Below are 24121 nucleotides of genomic sequence, written 5' to 3' on the forward strand. Positions count from 1 at the left end.
CTGAAACCGATTCTATAGATCATTCCTCAACTATGGAGTCAGATCTGCACCTACATAACTCTTCTGAATGCAAACATGACGGGACAAAAATAGAAGTCATTTGCATGAAGAGTGGATGGCAATGTTCCAAAAGCAGAGAAGCCAGGCGAGTCACGTCAGGGCATGTCAGCACACATGTGAGATTAAAATGCCAAAAACCCAACATGCAAAAACATCAATGACAGGTACAAATTTAGAAAATGGCAGCAAAATGCTCATTTAATTTGGCACTGATTGATCAGGACAATTATATACATTTAAGGACAACATTCTTGTGCATAATTTCATTTGAATGACTATTTGCATTTAAAGAAAGGAGCCAAAAACACCAGATTTACACCAGACCACCAAAGCAGAAAGAACTGCTTCTCCCTCGGGTTTTCACAACCCAGCATGCTTCACTCACTCTATCCCGCACATCCTTTCGTCTAACTGTCTTGCTGTCCGAAGAACCCCCTGTGGTAACAGAAGCAGTGATGAGTCAAACTGGGTTAGTGATATGATGATACTTATGAGACATAAATACGTTCTTATTGACGGTATGGAAGTTTTTTCCACCCATGATTAAAACTCATATTTACTACTCAATTTGGTCATGAAATAATGCCTTTTACATTTAATTCAGACTTAAGGTTGTTGGGAGGAAAGTCATTCCAAGATCCACAAAAGGTAGTGGAGGCGGGACTTAACAAATGCACGCTGCGTCCACATGAGGGATTGACAGATTGCTATCTTAGTTTGAATTTTGAGGCAGAAAAAACATGAACTGTAAAATGAAAACACATTCCACCAGGGACACACTGTTTTGCAATTTCTTTCAGATTTTGACATAAAAACACAATAAACTGCAATAAAGTTGGTTGAAAATGAGGTTAAAACAGACAAGGATTGGAAAAATACTTTTTATATGTATATATAATTATCAATTTAAAAGTACATAACTACATTGTATTATAAAATGAACTTCTTTTTCATTAATATGGTCCCCAAAACACACGGCGATTCAAATGTAATATATTTTGCTTTTAAACTTTTATATTGAAAAATCTAAGATCAAATTGGATTGTTTTAATTTTGAATTTTTAAATCTAAAATTGATTTTCAAATTAAAAACCTGAATCAATGTAAACATTTTCAAATACCATGATCAAATGTAATATTACAAGTGTTTTTATATGGGACATTTTACAAGCAAAACAGTATTTATTCATTTATTTCCTTTCAACTCATCCAATCACTTGAAGAACTCTTGTTATGGACAGATTTTACTATTGCAATGTGTGTGTGTGTGTGTGTGTGTGTGTGGGGGGGGGGTATTTGTATAAACCCCTTTTATAAGCTTCATTTATATTGATTTTGTTTGTAAAATTCTTTTCTTCGGACCGGACGGTAAAGAATAAGAGGGTAGAATGTTAGAGATGGAGGGTAAGAGTACAAAAGAAAGGCAGGATAAGAGGTTCATCAGGTTGAAGGATGATTATATAAGTGGAGGTGGGGGGTGGGTGGGGGTAGAATCATAATGCAATAATGAAGGTTTATCATCACTGCTGTCAGCTTTAACCCTTGTGTTCTCTTATGGGGTCCAGGTGACCCCACTTTTAAGGTAAACATGCCTAAGTATAGCACAAGGGTCACATGTTTTCTAAAGGGGCGGGGCCTATCCACACACACTCAAATGTTACAAACATACCTGTTGGATCCAAAAATGTTCACATATGAACATGTCAACACACACGTGAAGTATTTCACGCACAGGTGAGCTGACACCTGAACTCAGGGGGGGATTTATGTTCTGGATGATGGAATCTAAAAAGAGGCCGAGTGCCCGGCCACCCCCACACCAAGATCCCCGCCGAAGGAGCAGCGGCAGCCCAGGCAGCCCGACACCAGCCCCACAAAGGATGTCTGCCCGTGAGGGGGGGGTTCCCTTCAGCCACCCAAACCAGGGCCAGCAGGACAGCCAAAGCACCCCCCAACACCAGAGAGGAGGGGGGCACTGGAGTACGGTGAGCTACAGTGTAAGCTACAGCCCAGCCAGAAGAGTAGCCCCACCCCCCCGCAACGCCAGGGGGCCCCACCCCGGGAGAGCCCTCCCGCCCAGCCGCAGACGGGCAGCCCACCACCCCCAGGAGTCCCGGGCACGAGCCAGGGCCCCCAAAGGGAGAACATTTTTATTTTCAAACAGAAAATGCATTTTTAGTTACAATTTTAAAGTCGTACATTTACGAGGAAAAAAAGTTGTAACTGTTAAATCATGAGAATAAAGTCGTATATTTATGACTTTAAAAGTCATAAATGTTTTGGTGGCCCTAATATTCCGTCACACAATATCAATTTGAACTATGGGTAAAAAGAAAACGTCCATAGTGATGGAGTTCTCCATTGGAAGAACTTTCCAAAGTTTGATGCTGAATTATTCCAGATATAGTGGTTCTCTAGGTTAAATGCTGACTACGGTAATAAGAAACACAAAAGATGTAAAGATGATGTAGTTTAGAAACATATGTTTAACCTCCACTTTATTAATTGCTGAAAAGTGATTTATTTTACTATTTTGAATTATTGTCACCAACAATTCATCAAAGAGGAGTTTAGAAAGACTGCTTTCTCCCAACATCCTTTGGTATTCAAATACGGATGAATATATCCATAAAAACGTCTATTTTTGTCGTGTTGGGAGAAAGTTGAACTGTACGAATCAGACAGGAAGCAATAATGAGAGCAGGAAGCGAGAAGCGAGGTTAGTTCATCAAGAGTTTCTCAGTTTTATTGTTCTGCACTGTTTGTTTTTTCTTCTTCTTTCTTTCTAAGTGGTTCAAAAGACAAGGAGGAAATATTCCAAACTGTTCAAAGGTCAGAATACATCAGAAATGCCTCAGAGTATTTTGGAATTGCAGTTCTGCTTAACAGCTTTTCTTTTTTTTCCTTTGTTCTTTTCTTGAAACAACAGAAAAAAGACAAACAGAACAGATCAGACAGAGGATCGGTGCCCGAATGGCGAGTCAGGCAGTCGGCATCCAGATAAAATACACGTGTCCTATCTACATCATGTTTGCTTGGAACAGCACCAATAAAAGCACTCCTATGGCAATACACACAATGAACACAACATTTATCACTTCCGTGAGAGTGACGGCCCGTTTGGTCACAGCAGCGTCTCGTCACCCTCCAGACTGGCTCTACTTGCAGTACACTGAAATATTGGGTCGATGGGATCCAGAAAAAGCCACGTCTCCGTAAGCCACCCACTTTAATCGTTATACAATTTCTACCACGGTGTCGCTTTCCCTTTTGAAATAGTCTTTGGCAGAGGAAAATAAAATCACAAGATGGAGATAAAGAAAAAACTCGGATGAGAAAGTCAGATTTGGTCTGCAGGTGAAAGTGTGGCACAGGGGCGCGGAAGGACACGGGGGCGTGGTGCCGCATGCTTTTTCACTTCACTGCACAAAGTGATCAAATCACTGAAAAAATATTTTATCATGCTAGAATGCAAACTATGCTGAACTTTCTTAACATTACGAGCAAGAGGCAGCGTAGGAATCACATGACTTTCATGAGAAGGTGCGTTTTCAGAAACAGTAAACACACCTGGAGTATTTACAGGAAGCTTTCAAAGTGCGTCCACGACATCCTGTCACCCGTCCTTAAAGACCCACTCCGATGAAAAGGCTGTTCTTAACATGTTCTTTTGTCATTTTCGTCTTCATGGAATGGTAGCGGCACGCTAACGGTCACTTAACCTGTCGGACTGCTTCTACATGGCCCTGAAAATTACATTGACAAACATTTAAAACACTCTGCTGTGGAGTCATTGAAACACAAGTAACAGGTTATAAACATAAGAGCAGCAATAATTTGATATTTGTTTGTTGCATTCTAGTTAGCGTTAGCCTAAATTAAAATGACTATTAGCACATAATTTTTTCAAAATACATGCAGACAGTCCTAAATATTTTTTTGGCCGCATGGATGAGAAAAGGTTAAGGTTAGGACTGGTTCTCGATCATAGCGGTGTCTGCAGCTCACTGCGCTCCACAGCTAACGGGACTTTAACATTAAAAACCTGGAAACAGTAACAACATTTAGCCTTGGATGCACCTAAAGTACGTGCATAGTCCATTCCTTCCGCTCTGCAGAAACTATGTCCTAGAAAATGACTTAATTTTTTTTTAATTTTGGCTGAAAACAGCATAATCATAATAAAAAACATTGAGAATCCTTTGAAAGTACATCTAAAGATGATCGGAGTGGGTCTTTAATCAGATCTGCGACCACAGGGATGAAAGGAAAAGGTTAAGTCCAGCTCTCAACACACCTTCTTTGCATTGTAGTGCTTTTTTCTAGTAACTTGAGTAGACCTTTGAATTAAAACAGCTAAAAGCGGTGGGTTGCCAAAACGTGTACTCTGAGCATTCTAAGGCCATTCCATAGAGAAACTCCATTCATTTCCACTAGAAAACATTATGCCAACTAAAAAAAAAAAACCTTCTCCTCTACGTTCCAAGTCATGGATTTGTACTAAATGACAATCATGAACATTTATATATATGCACATTTAAAACTGCATCCAAAAACGCATTGCACTGGTCCTCTGGATTGATAAATAAAATAAGAAACAGTAAATAACTAGACAAGAACATTGAATAAACTACCTGAAAATGAACACAATTATAACACTGTATATGAGGAAAGTGCAGTTTCTTTTTTCTTTTACATGATGGATCATTTCCCATGGTTAAAGTCTCTCTCTGTACTCTCTGACACATGCACTCGTCTGCTCTCATCACGTCACAGAGTATCCGACCAAGCAGGACGACCTGCTCCTCAGTATTTTTTTTTTTTGTCACAGTAACGTCCCCCGCCACCTCCACTGTAAGCTTGGCGGTTACATTTTTTCTTTCTAGTAATGAAACACGTACCTTTATGTCACCACATGCCACAGTATACAGCATCTACGTCTTCTAAGTATGCATATTTACATCTGTGGTTGAGAAGAGATGGGTAAAAGTATCACAGATGGTCAGGATAGATAGATAGATAGATATACAGTGTAGAAGGTTAATGCAGCAAAATTCAGAGGTTTCCCCCTTCCATTAGATTACACCAAGTTATGTTAAGAGAATGACCCTGTTAGCAAAAACACCCAAAAGCAGATGTTATATTATTATGTGTAAAAGCACAAGTGGTGCCAAGTAAGAAGAAGCAGAGGCAGAGGAGGGACGCAGGAAGTGGAGGTGGTGATAACTGTATGGTAGTTCCATCAGGGGTCTCCCTATGACAGGCGGCACCTCACAGTCTCACGAGAAGTTGCCTGTAAGCCCAGATCTACGGAAGCAGCACAGTTTAGATCAGTGTCTAGTGGCAACTTCTGCACAGACGCCGGTCTGGGAGGACCACTAGCTTTCATCTATGGTGAGGCAGATGAACTCCTGGATGCACTTTCTGTACTGCTGCTCAGTGGGGCTGCTGCTGGGGTATTGACCTGGCTGACCCAGCAGAGGCTCCGCCTCCCGCATCTCCTCGTTCATTCGTGCCAGACGCAACCTACAGGGGAGGGAGATGGAGAAAAAAAGACATGTCAGGAAAGAGCAAAGGGATGATGAGATCAGGAAGAGGGAGACGGAAAATTAGGAAAATTCATTAACACCAACAAGAATGAATATTTTCAAAGTAGTATGAAGCTAGAATGATTATTCAATTAGATTAATTTGTTTTTAATTTATTCATCTTTAATATTGTATTTTTCTTCATTATTATTTTATATTTATAATTGTATAAATATTTAAAACTATTTTTTTTCAGAACTTATTTCAATAAACCGAACTTCAGCTTCTTTTTTTTATTTATCTTAAAAGAAACGTAATAGCTTTATTTCAAAAATAAAAACCTGCACCAACACTATTTTGGTTTTAGATTTATTTACTTCCGGTGACAGAAACATTTTGCTTAGTTTATATATATATGCAAAATACAATAAAGCTCTGCAAATTTACAGCAATAATAATTATATTCTCTGAGATGAATTTTTACTACACTCTTTTACATATATAAAGTTTGTGAGTATTCGAATATTTGTAAAGATTATTTGAATACTTCTTACAGCCCTAATAATGAAAATGCCAGTATGTGTAGCATTCATGTAAACGTTTAATATATAAAAGATGTTATTGGTAAGTACATAAACTCATGACACACTTGAGTAAAATTCCACGTAGATGTATTTGATAAATAATATATTTAGCTAAAAATATATTTGACAGCTGCTATAATACTAGAATAGAATAGAATACAATAGAATAGAATAAAATAGAATAGAATAGAATTAAAGAAACTTACTCCAGCTCTATTAAAACAGTGGATAGGTAGTAAATGATGCTAAAAATTAGCATTTTTATTGTCTTTAGACTACTTACTATTATTATTCTAGCTTTAATAATGTTAACACTCTTATTTAATCTTCAATTTTATTTTTAATGACTGATGGACGTTTAGTAGTTTTACATTAATTCATTTTAAGTTTTTATTTTTATGACTAATGTCTGGTTCCCACTGAAGCGCTGCATAGCGGTGTGCGGGCGGCATATGCGCGGAATCTGCTTAACCTCCAGTTCACACCAGTAACGTATTTTTCCGGGACGATCAACGGGCGCTTCTGCTCAGCTGTGGTTATTTAGAGCTTTTTAGGCCATCATCAGACACCCAAAACCACAAACCCCTGCCCCGTAGTCGGCAAACTACGTTGATCTGTGTATGTATGTGTGTACCTCAGTGTCTGTGTATGTATGTGTGTACCTTTTTGTTTTGTTTCTGTGTCGTGTTTGTGTGTTTATTTTCATTTCTACCGTCAGTTAAGATACAAAAACATGATCACATTTGTCAATTGCAGTGTTTTATTGGAAAAATTGGCTATATTTTGAAAATTGACCGGACTTTCTCGTGTATCTTGGCGTAACTTCCTGCCAAATTGACGCGGATCACTCGTGGTTTGTGCAAAAAATAGAGCAGACGTCTAAACGATCGCTGCACAGCACAAGCCTGCCACGGAGGACCGCGGCGCTTCTGGTGCTAACTACAACATAGGTTAACAAATGGAATGGAAGCGGCCTCCATTCCGCGTCCGGTGTGAACCAGGTGAAATGCACTTTTTATTTATAAGTTAATCATTATTTAGTTTTTTAATGACTGAATAACACACTGTTATTTAGCTGTAAATTACCTAGATATATATATATTTTTTTTCAATTGACCAAGAAGCACTTTTTGATGAAAAGGACAATAACAGATAAAGTATTTATCAGATGTTGTTCACAGAATGAAGTAAAACATAAAGTACTTTTTACTTAATTCATATAAAGCTTGTTGCTTTACTGGAAGAACACTTTTCTATACATTTCGCTTCAACAGTTGGACCTTAAAGAGACAAATGGTGACAAAAAGACGGTCTTACAGGGTGACGATGTCTGCGTTGGCAGCCTGAACAGCAATGCTGAGAGGATCGTGACCCTGTTCATCCACCTCCGTCTGCGACGCTCCTCTCTTCAGGAACAGACACACCTGACTGTGCAAAACATTTCAAAAAATGTAGTTAATGTCTGTCAAATACATCCATTTTTAAAGTCTCAGAATAATTCTCTTAACATCAGAACTGACTGCTTTAAAGGCCAGATATTAAAATTCCTGGGGAAAAAACTACAAGCTGAGACACATTTGGTTGGTTTACATTCCTGAGTAAATCTTGTGTTTCAGTGATTTTTTTTGCCACATTCCCCCAGTTTCAAATGCTGACTCACTTCATAGAAAAACACTCACACTCAGATTTTCCACTGCTGCCATCAATACATTAACACGTTAAAAAAAAAAAAAAAAACACGTTACGACTTGAGCCAAATGATAGCCTATAAAGGTATGGTGTTTACAGTGTAGACTGACAATAAAATAACAGTTTTTTCACATTTTAGACTTTCAGCATGTGCTTATGTAAAAAAAAAACAACTCATTATTTCATTAACAGCTTGTTGATGCACTTTAACCAAAAATTACTATTATTTCTCAAAGGGATTTTTGTCTTTTTTGTGTCATTTCATGCCGACTTCTGCTAAAGACGAGTTAATTAATGTAACATTTTCTCCTGTTTTGCATTAAAATAGTGAGTTATTGTTATAAACAACACTATAATATAACACCTAACACTTAAAGAGCCGCTAAGGACCTGATAAATATAATTATTTATGAATACAAGAAGAAAGTACTCTCTTTTTCAAGTAACTTTTCCATTTGTACTTGGCGGCGTCTCTCACCCGGTGTGGCCCAGGTAGGTAGCATGGTGCAACGGTCCTCTGCCTCTCATGTCTCTCTGGTTCACGTCGGCTCCATTCTGTAGTAAGAACTCGCACGCTATCAAAGAGCCCTGCAGGAAAGGAAAGACAGGAGAGTTTCCTCTGATGAAAAGTGAAAGTAAGGTGCATATTTTGGTCGTTTACAATCCTTAAAACTCAAACTTGGGGTTGATCTCGTGTGATGATTTGATTTATTATTTCCTTGTTAGAAGGAATATTTACTTTACTATTTATTACTAGTAGTAAACCAAAGCTGTCTTTACTCGATCTACAGGCAGATAACTAGAGAGCAGAGTAGCGTCTAACCCCGATCACAGCCTGGATGAGTGGCGTTTTGCCCTCCTCCTCAGTGGCGGCGTGCACGTCAGCTCCGTGTGCCAGTGCTTCCGCCATGAGTGGTAAGTTGTGGAGACGGGCTGAGCGGTGGAGCAGCGCCCCGGGGTGAAGCTCTCTTGGGTCTTCAGGGTCTGAGGAAATTTCCTGTTCAATCTCAACCTCGCCACTGGAAGACTCTTCGGATTCCTCGTCTGCAGGAGAGAATTTCAACAAAATGACGATGATATGAACCAACAACATTTTTTAAAAATATTTGTCTAATTAAAAAATATTGCCTTTAAATAAAAATCTAGATATTTGCAAAAATAGGCGTGGGAAACATTCAGACAAAAATGATTTCTACTTTCACCTGTAAATACATAGGCCACACCCCCATTTGAATGCAATTTTAATCTCTAATAACCACTTTTAGCACAAATGAAATGTTTTACATTTGGGTTATATGAGGATACACTCTTACGCAACACGCCCCCTAGTGGTTCTTGGATAAACTTCAGCTGCTTTCATTTCAAATGAGCTTCAACCTGGAAGATCTTCTTGGTTCCATTAGTCTCATTGACTTGTTCATTCATTTTTATGTTTGATTACATCACATGACCACATCTAGCTATTTTTTTCTGAAAAATTTAGTTTTTTTGAGACAAAAGACGAAAGGATGGAAAGCATTTGACTGAACGCTTTTCCTTAAAACTGCAATTTCAGCAGGATGGCGTTTTATCCAGACAGCAGTAAATTAATCAAAGAAATGTCATTGATGGGTAATGATAGGGCAGTAGTTTTATGCTTTGCAGCATTTGGACAGATTTCCTCTGCAGTAAAAGTCTCCTGACCTTCTTCTGTTACACTGTCCACCACCGAGCCAAACACCAGGATGTCTGTGCTGCCGTCTGTGCTTCCTCCCAGGCCGCTGTCGCTGCTCAGACCTGCGGGGCCAAATATTGCCAAGCCACGGACATGTTAATCGCTACACAAATGCACGACGCAAACGCATACTACTATAATAAACTACAGCACAAACTGTTGGCATAAACAAAGTGCATCAAAGATCTCCAGACATTTCATTCGTGCATCTGTGTGGACGACTTACTGCGAGGACCAGAGCCAGTGTCAAAGTAGGAGAAGAGCGAATCCAGCTCATCTGGACAAAACAGGGAGTCCCGTCGAAACTTTGCTGCGGCTGCTGCAGAAGGACCAAACGAAGGGTTTAAATGTGACCATTAGAGGTATTAGATCACAGAAATAATCCCCACCGACCTGCTGAGAGGTTTGCCGGCGCTGCTCCGCCCGGCTCATAACGGTGGTATTTCCTGCGGGCCTTGTGTGGAGCCCGAACGGAGCTGTTGTGTCGGTGGCACTTCTTCACTGTCCAGGGGCGGGACTTCCTCTCGCCCTCCACCAGAGCCTCACTGCCACTCAGCTTCTTCAGGAAGCGTTTTTCCACGTATTTAGCTTTAATCCAGGCCTCTTTTTCCTGCCTGGAAGGGACGTTAACAGTTCTTAGCTACTCTGCTATATTAATGATGATGTCAGAAAAGAAAAAGGGATTTTATAGGGTTTAAAGTCCCACTTTGATCATCTTTTTGTGCCATTTTCCAAGTGTTCCAAGTGGCCCTTTATCTATGATTATTAGCTAAAATTGGAAGCCTGAGTCGTTTCAAAGGACAGAATTTTTGCAGATTGAGGAGTTCATAAGAAATTTGCCTTTGAATTGTGGGCGGGGCTGTTGTTGCAAAGCAATCCCGTCCCTCTTCCCCTCCCCATTGCAAATCAGAGCTCGTGGCTCGATCAGCGTATTTTTGACATCACAAATACGCTTTTTTTCAAAACAACATTTTTGCTCCTTCACCACAATTTAAGTAAAGAAATCCTCTTAAGCTCACTTTTCTTTATAAAAGTCCTCCATCTTTAGGAAAATGCCACAAGAACATGTTAAAAACACAATTTTCATTGGAGTTGATCTTTAAATCACATGCACTTTGAATGCAGTACAAATTATACAATTACAAACAATTAAAAAGAATCTGTTGCATTTGACCCATAATACTAAACAACTTTATCCAACTTAACTTACCTCGAGCTTGAAGGTCCAGGCTTTTTCAAGCCTAATGCATCACAGGTTCCCTCATAAATCTGATTGATCACAGTGTTCCCCAACTCACACATCAGCTAAAGGCAAAAAGAAAGATACAATAGAACGTCATAAATCATGCTTTTTTATGAAATTGTAAAGTCAAAACATACTTATTATTGCTGGGATTCAAACGTCAGAATGAGCAGACAGCTCATGCGTTTGGTAAGAAAATTGAAATACCTTAAGCAACTCGGGCTCCCACGAGTCTAATGTCAGTGAACGCACTTTAGAGAAATGAACCCCCAAACTCCTGAGAGACAAAAAACATGGAAAAAAGGGAGATGATGTGCATGAAAAGTTTTCTTTAGTACTTTTTTTACTCGCCTGTGGGGACACAAATCTGCAGTTTTTCTGCTTCTCCACATCCAAGAGGCTCAGGAAGGTTTTAAAATGTGGTTAAAGACATTTCTTATTCAAGCGCCCATGGTGCTGAATTAAAATTCTGTTTAGACTTTCAAAGAGTTCCTTATGAAAAAGTGTTTTGCCCACGAGGGCCGAGGTATCCTAAAAACGGAGCATCGTTTTTAGTTGGAGCAGAGAAATGACTTACAAAAAAGTGAAAGGAAAGATGAAGGAAAGCAGCCGACCAGCACGGGAGCAAACTGTCTCTTTAGTGAAGGGAATTCCAAAAGGTGATTTTTTTTTAGATCATTTATTCCAAAAAAGTTTTTCCATTTTTTTCTAGATCATTTTTTTCTTTTAATAAACTACAAATGTATAAAAGTTACAAGCTGCAATTAGAAACTGACCAGAAGCCAGAAGGTGTCCATGCACAGTTAATTTTTGTTTTTCGTGATCCAGAAAATAAATTACTACCGGCGTTATAAGCTATATAAGCTCCACCTACTAAATGTGGAGCTGCAGAAACAGGCAGGGACCGTCAACAAAGTACACCAAAACACGACTGACAATCAATTGGATTTTATCTAAGACTCACAAGACATATTCAACACTACATTTAAGACACTTATTGCTGCAAATACAATTCTTAATTAATCAAAATACCCTTACTTTTTTACAACTGTGAACCTGTCAGAGTAATGCTCTTTTTATGGCCAATTCCTTGGCCATAAAATTTAGCAGAGGCTTTAAAAGTCAATTTTGTAATTTAACAGTCACAACTTTTTTCCTATAAATTTATGAGACTTAAAGTCACATTTAAATGTTTTTTGTTTGTAAACTGGTTCTAGCACAAAACCAAAAAAGTTAAAGAAAAAAAATCTTGAAAATTAAAAAATCTTAAAAAAACAATACATAAATAAAAACAAAAATCTCAAAACAACAAAAAATATCTTAAAAAAATATTGAACACAAAAACGAATAAAGAAAAAATATATCAAGACACAAAAATAAAAAAGTCCTGAGAGTTAAAAAATCTGGGAAAAAACAAAAAAATGCAAAAAAATCTTGAAAATAAAAAAAAATAGAAAAATAATAAAAAATAATCTCAAAACAAAAACTATTGAAAAAATGTAAAACAAAAGAAAAAATCTCAAAAAATGTTTAAAAAATATGTGAAAACCACCAACATTTTTTTATTTTGTTTATTTATTGGATACACTATACTTCAGTAGATTTCTTAACATACTGTTATTAAAAATGCAGGGGCAGCTCACTAATGCAAAGAGAAGAATGCACAAAAGATGATCTCTTTATTCTTTAGTCAGCCAGAAGGAATTTATCAAGGACACTTGTGACTTGTCAGATCACTGGGATGCTTTGCATAATGATCCAAACTTGAGAAACTAGTTTGGGTGCCTATTAATATGAAGTATTTTTAACAGTTTGTCTTATTTGTATCCTCCAGTAGAGGCGTACCTGTGGATCCCCGAGCACTCGATGCACAGCAGCACCCCCAGGTTGATGGAGGCCCAGCACGGAGCCGCTTGGCCGCAGTCGCTGCACAGCTCATTGCCTGGAAGGCTCTGAACCCGCTGGAGGAGACTCTCCCCACCTCCCCGCAGTCCCTTGTCGGCCCTCTCCCCGCGCTCCCGCGGCTCGCTTGCAGAGTCGATGCTGCTGGTGGAGGGCGAGGCGGTCCGGTCCAAGCGCTGGGGGGAATCAGAGTCAAAATTTAAAAGTTAATTAAAAAACATCGTAAAAATGCCCAGTAGTTCAACTATTTGCACGTAAAAATGTCCCCCACCTCTATATAATAGTTGTCTGCGATGTCTTTGTAAGCGGAGGCGATGCTTGCCTGGACCGCCTGGATCCAAGCCTGTCGCAGCTTCTCCGACTCAGCCTGCAGCATGCAGCTTCTGCAGAATTCAGAGAAGAAACATCTTATCTGCTCGTCTGCTTTGACTTATGGCACATCGTCCAATAGAGGGGAGAATAAACACAACCATCAGTTGATTTAGTTTAATAAGACCTTAAAGATCATATCATTAATTGTTTGATGAAACCAACATGCTAATTCAAGCAGACTTACTTGGTGGGTGAAACCACCTCAAAGCAGAATCTTCTCTCATTATCCTCACATGGTTTGACAGAGCACAGCCGGAGATCCTCGACCACCACGGTCAAAGAATCCTGCCAACGCCAGAGGGGGAATGTCAGAAGAACTCCCAGGATGAACATGCAAATTTAGCTTCTGAACTAACAGTAGGCATGCCAGAGCAAGTCAGCATGCAGGCCTCTTCCTGTGAGTCATGCATCAGTACTGATACAAAACTTTCTACCTTGAGTTTCTTTTGGTAGACCAGCTGGCTGCTTTGGATGGAAAACCATCGCCTGCAAAGAGCATGATGGGTAAATACAACAGAAACAAAGTGAAACTTGATGGCATTGTGTTACCTGTTCCATGTTTTGAAAGCATTGCTGGCCCTCTTGAACAGGTAGCCCTCCATGACGACCCCGTTGGGCGCGTCCACGTTGAATTCAAGCTTGGGATCATCATAGGAAAAGTCCTGGGAGAAAAACATAAGGAATAAGCGCCAGGCGTCTGTAAAAACAACCAGAACCCCATGACCCCATAAACTTTACAACTGTGAATCATTCACATCCTGATCATTAAATGATGAAGCCGAAAGAGCCAGGATGCAATTACAGAAGCTACAGAAAAAAGTCGCTTCTTTGTGTTTGTGTCCTTTGTTCATGTGGGAATCGCTCTACTATTCCACTGATGGAGTTAGATTACATATAAATTCCTCTTCAACCTTCAACCTTAGTTACTAAGAAAGGCCTTTAGAGCCAGATGCCACCTGTTTGATGAAGTGAAAACACAAGAGGCTCAAACCAGTTTAGCTTTCATTATTGTTCAGGACTTTTACTTTGAAAATACCTGAGCATATGGCAAGCTGCACTTTTAAATGAAACGCACATTGTTTGCCTGTGTAGGTTAGTCTACCTTGTGTTAAAAGCATTATTGATCTAGTATTGATTACTTTAATGGTAGCTACTCTGCATTTGCAGTACATTCCTGGTCTCGTCAAACACTTTAGAACCACCAAACTCACAAACATCCCTTTCAATCTATGCCAAAAAAGGCTTTCATGTGATGCAGCCTCATCGGGGGTCATTAGGGTTATTGACCAAACACTAATGGACAAGAACTGCAAAATGTGGATTATTACACGGAAATGAGGCTCATGGAAACAGTAGTCGCCTGATTACACCTGACACCTTGTTTTCAGGTGAATTAAAGGTGAAAACCTTCAGGATATAGATAAAAAAAAAGATTCTGGGATGTGAGACTTGAACTTTAAACAAGCAGGTACAAGTCTGCACATAAGGACACCCCAGCATGTTTTAGGAGGATCAACAAATTTAACAGCATACTAATAAGTCATAAGAATAAAGAAATATGTACACATTAAATGAACATTTATAAAAACCGACCTCAGACGAGAAGAATAAAAGAATAAAAGTCTCACCAACATAAAGTCCAGCCTGCCCAAAATCTTCCTTTTCACCAAACTGACATCTAACAGCATTTTGATTTCTAAAAATATCCAAATACTTTTTTACTTTTAAATCCAAAAGGAACCAGGAAGCAGCCCCGCTCCAGAGTGTCCGTCCACCACCAGCACGCTCGTGCCTGCCTGGACACTCTGGCCGCGTGGAAGAGGCGCGAGCGCTCATTAGCATACAGCTGTCACGCTCGTGCCCCGCTGACCTCCCGGCAGCGGCGGGAGATCAAACGTCGCCCGGGGACAGATCTGCATGTGCCCACGCCCCATGGCGGGATTTAGGGCTCACCCTCGAACCCCGGCTACAACTTCTGGTGCGTGTCAGCTCCCCCATCTGTCTGCGGCTCCCCAAAACTGTTTCTGCTCAATCAAGCCGACATAATCGCTGCGCAAACACCGTCTTCCCACCTTAAATCAATCAGCAGCAGCAGGAGCGGGCAGGGGCCCACAAAGTCAAGCACCCTGGAGTCTTCAGCTGATCTTTATCTGATTATTGGAGTTATCAGACTTTTAAAACGATCACAGGAAAGTTGAGATTTAATCAACACTTACACTATTTGTGTGTGGTTAACAAATCAGATTTTTTTTTAAAATTTGTCTGCATGTAAACCTATTTATAGTTAGATCTTTTTATTTAAAAAAATTCCATGCCAATGGAAAACAAAAGACAACAGAAGCTCTCCACCTTAATGACAAATGTCTTCTTTAGGCTAATTTAATCCAAATGTAAAAACACAACAGAAAAATGTATTCTAGCATCCAAATCTAAAAATAGAGCCATTATTTGCTCAGCTAATTGCTCCCAATTATCAGATTTTTGTCTGAATAATCTAATCTAATGAGTTGACCTGAATACTTGTGGGAAAAGAAACATGGAATGTGTGTTTAAATCATTAATATGTCCCTAAATCTAAAGTAACTGTTTCTGTGGTCTGTAAGAAGCTGTTCCGGGAATTTGGCAACACTTAAACTGTGGTTTTATCATTTCTATTTTAGGATCTAAAAACGGAATGTTTCAAACTATGCAAGAAGTGGTTTGCAATCAAGTTGCAGTTGCAATGTTTTTTTAATAAAATGTCACAGTTTCATTACGGTATTCTTCATTTAGGCTCTAAAAGGAATGCTGATATATATAAAAACCTAAATCTATCTCTTCAGTTGTTTAAGATTTTGTGTATCTGTCTTTGTTGGGACTTCAAAAGTTGTAGACGACAATGGAGGAGGACGGAGAGGAGGAAACCGTCCCCAGGGGAGCCACAATGAAGTCCTGCACATGTGAAAGACGGATGTGAAAGAACTGAAAGGGAAGAAAGGAATCTGGAGGCGGGGGGTCTGGGATGACCGTAATACACTGGCAAATGGGGTGGCGGGGGGACAAATAACTACTTTAAGTCCCAGTAAACATTGTGCTTTTGTTGTTTTTAACATGTTCTTGTAGCTTTTTCTCACGAATGAAAACATTTTTATCTGAGGATTTCTTTATTCATATCACTGGGAATTAGGAGCAGATGACAAAATACAATCGGCAAGCCACAAACTTCCTGCTCCACTCCATTCTGACGCATCCACTAGTAGACAAATAGATCCATGAATGTCTTTGTTTTCCTGGCATCTGGCTCCAAACTGTTAGAATATTTTTCACCCCTTTTATTGTACTGGTAATGTTAGGTTGGGGTTGTGAGGGGCTGTAAGCTAGCAGGAGAGCGTGTAAACAGAAGGGATGATGGGAAGTCAGGACAGGCTTTCACTGCACTAACAGGGGGGAATTTCTAATGAACTCCTGCCGCTCTGCAGAAACTATGTCCTAGATAGGGGTCAGCGATGTTTATAACATGGAGTGCCAATTGGAATTTCTCTCCTTAAAAACTGAGTCATCACCAACTATAATGTTGTTGTTGTTGTTGTTGGTCACCTTGTGGTGTGTGTATCCCGTTTGAGGTAGAATCAGTGAAAGCTGATTCGCTGTGGTGGTTTGACAGAGTTTTTTTTGCCAGATGCTCTTCCTGACATAACCCTGTATTTTTAAGGTGCAGAAATATGGAGTGATTTTTGTGTCACCAAATTGTAAGCAAAAGTCAGTTTTGTGATCAACATTTTAAAAACAAAATGTAAAATGTTAAAAAAAAAATCATAATTTGTGAATATAAATATTTAATAATTGCTTTAAAAAATACTTTCTTTTGCGTTTGCAAACTTTTTTCGGCTTGCAAAAATACTTTTGTGATTGTACTTTTTTTTAAATATATATATATTTTTGTGATGCCAGCACAAACGTTTTTAGATGCGTAGTGCCTCATCTTGTTTTCACCTATCTTTGATTTTGAGTTCAAAATTCTCTCTCAACTTAATATATATGCCACCCAAAACAGCCTGCTGATTGGTCTCTGGATTCTATCCAATCAGCTGTCTCTACCTCGCATTGCCATGCTCATGGTCCGAGGTGGACATTGGACTTTCTATTGGTGCTGTTTGATCAGAATTCTACAGTCTTCAAACATTCTGGCCCATTTCTCTTTGAGCAGAACTCAGAATTATCAGCAAAGCTCAAACATACAACAGGGTTCCGTATTTATTCATGTATTTATTCATGTTTGCAAACGCAAAAACAAAAGTTTTTGAAAGCAAATATTAAATATTTTTTTTGCAAATTATTATTTTTTTCTTAACACTTTACGTTTTGTTTGCAACTTAGAAAATGTTGATCTCAAAACTGTGACTTTTGCTTGGAATATGGTGGCACAAAAATCCCTCCATACAGAAAGACCCAGTTAGGCAGCAGCGTGAAGGGGTTTGTCTAAGGACCCACACTGGAATGTTTTTCGCTAATTTCCCACCCTTGAAAGTGAAACCAGGTGTCCTGTGTGAGAAAGACAACCAACTATAACTCTAATACAAAGAAAACCAAAAACATTTCCAATATATCTAAAAAAAAAAAATTTTTTAACACATTTGGTAACACTTTAGATGAGGTGCTGTAAAACACTCAATATAATGTTGACAAAAATAGTTAATACATTTGTTAAGCTTGTAAGCAGTTTATTAATTTGGTCTTTGTAGACAATGGTCTCACTTTATGTAGTAATAATTCTTATTTCATTTGTTAATAAACCTTATTTGGCTTTTACTAATACATGTCTTACTAACACCCTATAAACACATTATTAATGTTTGTTAATGTGTTGATAACGCTTGTTATGGAATCTTATTTTAAAGTGTTAGATTCTGCCATCAACTCAAAAAAATGTGCTTTCATACCAATATTGCATAAGGAAAACAGGTCAAAGTTGAAATAGTACAGGAAGTATTCGTCACAAAAAGTACTGCATTTGTGGCATACCTACAGCAATAGGATTAGATATGTCAGAACAAAATACTATAAATATTTCTAAGAATGTCACAACTATTAACACCATTTTTTATAACTCCATTAAATGGAGTGGTAATCAGCTGTAGTATTTTTTCAAAACTTGTTCCCAATTCATATTGACATTTGGCAGAACAGAAAGAAAGTCTGGGTATAATCTTATCTTGCTTGGTTATTTTTCAACAGAATGAACTTATAACTTCATATATGTTGGCTGCTGCAATGCCAAAAACCACAACCAAAAAAAAAAGTGGTTCAGTCAAATATGTGTGCAACAGCTTGGAGATCAGCTTTGTGGTTTTCCTACTTTTCCCGCTCATATCCCCCCACGGTCATCTTACCAGCAACAGTTTCAAAATAATCATTACAGCGTTTTAATTACACTGTGGCAGACTCGGTTCTTATTTCCTGTGCATTGATTTAAATCATGAAGGCTGACGCGAATAGTAATGTATGCTGTGAGAAACTATTAAGTTTTATTGAAAAACAGCGGAAGTATTCTTAAAGGTGGGCGGGGTCACAGTAACAGTAAGGACTAGGGCTGGGTTAATATAATCGATTCATCAATTTGAATCTATTTAAGTTTAATAGAACAATAACCGATCGATAAATCGATTCAGCACATAAAGCTAAAGCATTCTACTTTGATGCTAACATTTAATGGAATTTCCCATAGGACGGCTAATGCTAACGCTTGGTCAACTTAAGCATTACTGACTAAATGAACATCTTTATAAAGTCAAAGGCGTGAATTTTACAAACTCTTTTAAGGAAATATTTTTAAAGTAACTATTTGTGGTCTAAAACATCATTTTTCGCTCATACTTTCTTCTTCTTTTGGAATAAGGAGTACTGCTATAGCGCGATCACCACCTAGTGGTCAAACTGAAACGTCCTCCAGGAGAAGCAGAACAATGTTTCCAATGTTAATGATCTGAACATTTTAGTTAGAACTTCTCCTTTAGAGAATCCATGTAACACTGGATGATATTAACAATCTCACTGATACATTTACAGTATGTGAACTGGATCAGATTAATATAAATATCTTCAAAAACCTATAGTAGATTATTAATGTTTGTCTAAATACAAATGTGTATAAATGTGTAAACTCAAAATTGAACTGAATTGAAGAATTGAAAGAACAAAACAAAAAAAAATCTGAATCATATTGATTCAGGCTCTTTTGAATCGAATCGAATCGTTTCTGGTAATTATAATTGACACCCAGCCCTAGAAAGGACCATTTCCATATGAAGCCACGGAGGAACAAAGATCATTGTGAGAAGAGATTGTCACTCAACCTTTTTTTTTTTTTTTCAAATTCGAAAAATTCAAACAGACAACAGATCAAGTGTTTATTGTTGTAACACCCCTGCACGCCGCAGTCGTTCGTGCCCACAGGCTGCCAATCCCTGTCCTAGAAAATAACAGGTTTTTTAAATTTTGGCTAAAAATGACAGTTTTAATGAAAAGACCTGGAACGCTTTGACAATAGATCAAACGATGATCAGAGTGGGACTCAAACCTGCTATTTACAGCTGAACTACTTATATAAATTTCCTGATAGAGTCAGAAGGTATGGTAAATATGCTTGCATCTCTAATTTCCTCGTCTCGTAGCCGGTCTTCCGGATAAACAGTTTTTCCTTTGAAAGGAAGTGTTTGGTCGTCATGAGTAAGTCAGAATTGAGGTGAAGTTGAATCATTGTGCCTAAGGGTATTATTACCACTTTTGTAGGTTTTTTTCTTAAAAAAAAAAAAAAGAGAGTGAAAAAAAAATGAGCCATAAAACTTTATCAGTGACTGGCAGACCTTGGCACAGGAACAGACTTTCAGTGGAATATTAGGTTTCACTTGAACACAATTATGTTAATCAAAGCCAACAGTTAGGTAACATGACATTCCGGGGGTATGATCCCGCGGTTTTCTCCGCCGTTTTTGGCCGAAGCTTCATTATCTCGTTTTATCTGCTCTGCCGTCTTTGTGCGCCTCACATTCATGCCCCTGCTGTGCCTCGTGATGCCATCTGTTGGCTCTGGCAGGGGATGAAAAGGGGGTGTGGGGCTGGCACCACAGACCTTCACATCTCTACAGTCACTCCTGACATTTTGACCTCTTTGGCCCAAAGATTATGGGAGTAGTAACCTGACAGGAAGAAAGGATTTCTTCAACCTGCCAGCTGTGCTGGGATCATCTTACTCTTGTTGGATTAACAAAAGCTCATCAGATTTAATCCAACAGTTTCAGCTGTTTTCACACATCCTAACCTCTTCTACACTTAAAGCGCTTTTTTGTTTTTTGAGATCTGAGTGGTTAAACATGTTAATTTTATTTTTGTAGAGAAATGAATGTTTTTCCAGCCTTTGAAGAACTTAGAAAAGACAAAGGAGAGTCATCCACAAACAGGTTTAAGTGAGTCAAACGGATTACCAGGAAGTTTTAAAAAAATAAGAATAATTCTTCTTTTGTTCAAGCTGACCCACAAACTAACAAACAAGCACGCGAACCCTGAATCTGCACTAGGAAAGCATTCCTGTCTCATTTATCAGAAAAAAAGAGAAAATAAAACTCACCTGCATCAAAGTCTGCCAGATGATGAGAGGCGATGCAATTAGAGGGAGAGAAAAAAATAATTTTAGGATTAGATTTCTTTATTTATAAACAAAATTTAAGCTAATAATCGACTTTTATGTCCTAAAACCCAGAAAATACAAACTGACCTAACAAATCTGACCTTTTAACCTCAGGAATTTGGAAAGTGTTTATGGTTATCTGGACACGTTATCTTTTATATTAGAGAAAGGTCGCTGAAAGTGCCATCAGGGCAGGAAGCTGTGTGACGGGTTTGGCAGCGTTTTTCTATCTTTCTATTTTTTAACTCGACATCTAAATGGATTCAAGAGAAAAGCCATGTCAGGCAGAATAACTCGCATGTTTATGGCGTCGACTTCCCTAACAGATGGGTGGTTTTTGTGCATCTGTGCATGCATGAATGAGACTGCTGGGCAGCGAGCTGCAGAAACAGCACGTGCCTCCACTCAATGATCTATAGGTTAAACGACTTCTTATGAAACCTATAAAACCTGGAACAAAAAAAGGTTGTTCCTGAAAATAAAAGCTGTTCTCAGTCTAGAGAATTTGTGATTTTTTTGAATAATAAATTAGCTTTTTAGACTGCAGCTAAAATCACAATTGAACCTTTAATAGGGGATAAAAAAAATATTTGCAGGGCTTCATCATGCTTGATTTCTTGTTTTCTCTTCTAAACAATTTTTCCAGATAATCAGAAGGAGCTTAACAAACAATGCCAAAGGAATGCCAATTGCTCTGAGGGACAGGTTTGACAGTAACACAAGAAAAATACCAGCGAAACAGCTGATATTATCGTTCCACTTTTTAAAAAAGATGATGATGGTAGAAATTAGAAACTTACAAAAGGGAAAGGTGCTGGTGGGAAAACAATGGAGCTTTCTCTAGAACAGGAGTGTGAAACTCAATCGCACACGGGGCCAAAATTCAAAACACACCTTAGGTCACGGGACGAACAGGATAAACATTTATTGAACACTCTAAAATTACATTTTTAAAACTTTAAAATGGTAACTTTTTAACATAATTATGAACTAGATATAGCATTATCGCAGGTAATGCTAGTGTGAATGCTGTAAGCTGAATGTGGCTGCTGAAGATGCTGAAATTGATAGCTAAAAACACTGAAATTGATATCCAGCTAGCATATTAGCTAAATGGCAAATTAGCCTAAAAAAATAATAATAATTTGGTTAGCCAAAACAGCTAGCATGTAGCTGAAATATTAGCTGAACTCCAAAATAGCCTAAAAAACCTTAGTAAATTTTCTAGAAAAATGGCAAATAATGTAAAGAGTTGTGTAGCAGTCTCACCCTCTGCTGGATGATTGCGTGTTTGTGCTCCAGCTCTCTCTTCTCCATGGCAGAATCGATGACGAGCTGGTCCAACTTTATTAAAAAAAATAATAATAATAACATGTACATAAAGATCCATGTCACATACTAGGTAGACAGGCCAATTATTCCAATAATATATATATAGTTTGTTTATGTCAAGAGTTTGCATCCTGAAGCTCTTTAGCTTTGGAGACAAATACTAAATGAATAAACGAAAGGTTTGTCAGTTAAATGTTGTCATTTATTTTTAGATTTTTAAACTGAAGTGATTTCATATTTGTAATTTTTTTTTTTAACCACTGTAAATCAAGAGGCATTGACAGCTTTAACATCCCAAAACAATACACACAAGTCAGATGACCAAATGATGGTGAAAGGTTTGATCTATTGTGAGAGTGGTTTATAATTAGAATGAGTTAACCTCACATTCCATCTTTTTGTCTAGCTTCTGTTCAGAAGTTCATAAAGTTGCAAATTAAAATGAGCTAATTAGCTAACAGGATGTACTTTATTTTGAAAGGAACTTGTATGTGATAAAAACTATAACACTTTCATAGCTCATTTAATCTAAATACATATAAGTTATATTGTATGAATGAATAGCTTAATTGCCACAAACGTATTAAGTGTTTTTCTCCAACCAGTCAGGTGTGGCTAAGATTTAATCAATAAGAAACTGGTTTATTTATCAATAAAGGTTGCAGACTCCTGATTGATATTAAAAGAAAAAAACGTTATATTTTGATCTGTGTTTTTGCCCACCTGTGCAGCCAGTTTTTTCATATAAGGATCGATCTCATCCAAGATGTTGAAACCTTGTTGAAACAAAGTGTACTGAGCTCTCATGAAGGACAGCATCTGCAGAACAGAAACAAGAGATGCAAATACGTAGCAGATCAAACAGAACGAGTGTGAGACGGCTGATTTTACGTACCGCATCCAGGATTTCAAACTTCTTCTTGGCCTGAAGCACATTAATCTGCAATAAAATAAAGATAAATTAGGTTTAAATTGTTATGACACTGTCGGGGTAGAATTGAGTTTAGCTGGGTCAGCTCAGACACTGAAAGCTAGAGACCTGAATTCAGAGAGTGGAGTGTCAGCGCCACCTTCTGGAGATGAAGGAGGAGCGTCTCACCTGCAGCACATAGTCGAGGGCCAGGTGTCTGAAGGCTTTGCGGCTGAGGATGAGGGCCTGAGTGGCCTCCTCCGCCTCGTGCACTTTGTTCCTGGGTGCCTGTGCGTTCTTCACCTGCGCCAGCTCCATGTCTTCCCGCACTCGGTCAAACTGCTTCTTGGTGTCCTTGAACTTACGTATGTCTCTGGAGGAACATCCAGAGTTAGAGATGATGAAAATGTGGTGATTTTAACATGCTGCTGGTGTTTTGATTATAAAAATTAAGCTTAAAACTGTATTTCTTTATTCCAATTTGTGGATCAGGACCACTTTTATCAAAAAGGAGGCTATTCTGTGTAATTTATCTCCATAGCAACCATTTTATATTTTGTTTGGACTGGTGATACCGAACAGATCAACGTGAGTTTGAGACGAATCGGCAAAAGTCAACTTTTGGTTTTCCTTACCAACGGAGGTTATTTGCTAACCACGCCCACATTCCTTATATATTCATATCCTGTTATAATATTTGTTTCAGCTTCAGCCTAGGATCAATATATTACATTTTCACAATATTTCAATGAAAAATGTTTGAGTAATAGCAAAACGCCACTTTTGCGAGCTCGCCACACGCACGGCGTTCAAAATTTACAACTTCTAACAGCAATTTTTTTTTCCTATTGTTTCCCAGTGATGCCCGAGTAGTATGGAAAGTAAATAAAAAAATCAAATAAACTCTATGACTGATTTTTGATTGCAGCTGCTGTAAAAAAAATTTTTTTTGGTGAACATTTAAAATGGCGGGCTCTTTCCCAGGTCAAAGGTCAATGACATGTGATTGTAGACTGAAGCTAGTGACATGTTTGCGAAATTTCCTAAAAAATCGCACAAAAAAAGACATGTTTTCCCATCCATCCATCCATTTTCTTGACCGCTTCTTCCCTTTCGGGGTCGCG

The 24121-nt window shown here is 38.4% G+C and overlaps 1 protein-coding gene across 2 annotated transcripts in view; it reads right to left on the minus strand.

The window, feature by feature from the left end:
- Nucleotides 1–2777: 2777 nt before the first annotated feature.
- Nucleotides 2778–24121, minus strand: part of acap3b (ArfGAP with coiled-coil, ankyrin repeat and PH domains 3b) — a 76136-nt gene continuing 54792 nt past the window's right edge. The window contains exons 6-24 of one of the 2 annotated variants that reach the window (XM_024269440.2): nucleotides 23187–23370; nucleotides 22983–23027; nucleotides 22811–22906; nucleotides 22025–22099; nucleotides 20696–20707; nucleotides 13642–13754; nucleotides 13527–13578; nucleotides 13277–13377; nucleotides 12992–13103; nucleotides 12664–12896; nucleotides 11026–11095; nucleotides 10786–10880; nucleotides 9969–10189; nucleotides 9802–9894; nucleotides 9545–9637; nucleotides 8685–8905; nucleotides 8340–8449; nucleotides 7490–7600; nucleotides 2778–5586 (exon numbers count right to left, since the gene is read on the minus strand). In XM_024269440.2, coding sequence (XP_024125208.1) covers nucleotides 5439–5586; nucleotides 7490–7600; nucleotides 8340–8449; nucleotides 8685–8905; nucleotides 9545–9637; nucleotides 9802–9894; nucleotides 9969–10189; nucleotides 10786–10880; nucleotides 11026–11095; nucleotides 12664–12896; nucleotides 12992–13103; nucleotides 13277–13377; nucleotides 13527–13578; nucleotides 13642–13754; nucleotides 20696–20707; nucleotides 22025–22099; nucleotides 22811–22906; nucleotides 22983–23027; nucleotides 23187–23370 — 2185 coding nt within the window. In that variant the 3' untranslated portion in view covers nucleotides 2778–5438. Of the gene's footprint in view, nucleotides 5587–7489; nucleotides 7601–8339; nucleotides 8450–8684; nucleotides 8906–9544; nucleotides 9647–9801; nucleotides 9895–9968; nucleotides 10190–10785; nucleotides 10881–11025; nucleotides 11096–12663; nucleotides 12897–12991; nucleotides 13104–13276; nucleotides 13378–13526; nucleotides 13579–13641; nucleotides 13755–20695; nucleotides 20708–22024; nucleotides 22100–22810; nucleotides 22907–22982; nucleotides 23028–23186; nucleotides 23371–24121 lie in introns of both variants that reach the window. The other variant, XM_024269439.2, reaches the window with a different exon arrangement.

Source organism: Oryzias melastigma, linkage group LG5 (assembly GCF_002922805.2).
Source record: "Oryzias melastigma strain HK-1 linkage group LG5, ASM292280v2, whole genome shotgun sequence".
NCBI lineage: Eukaryota > Metazoa > Chordata > Actinopteri > Beloniformes > Adrianichthyidae > Oryzias > Oryzias melastigma.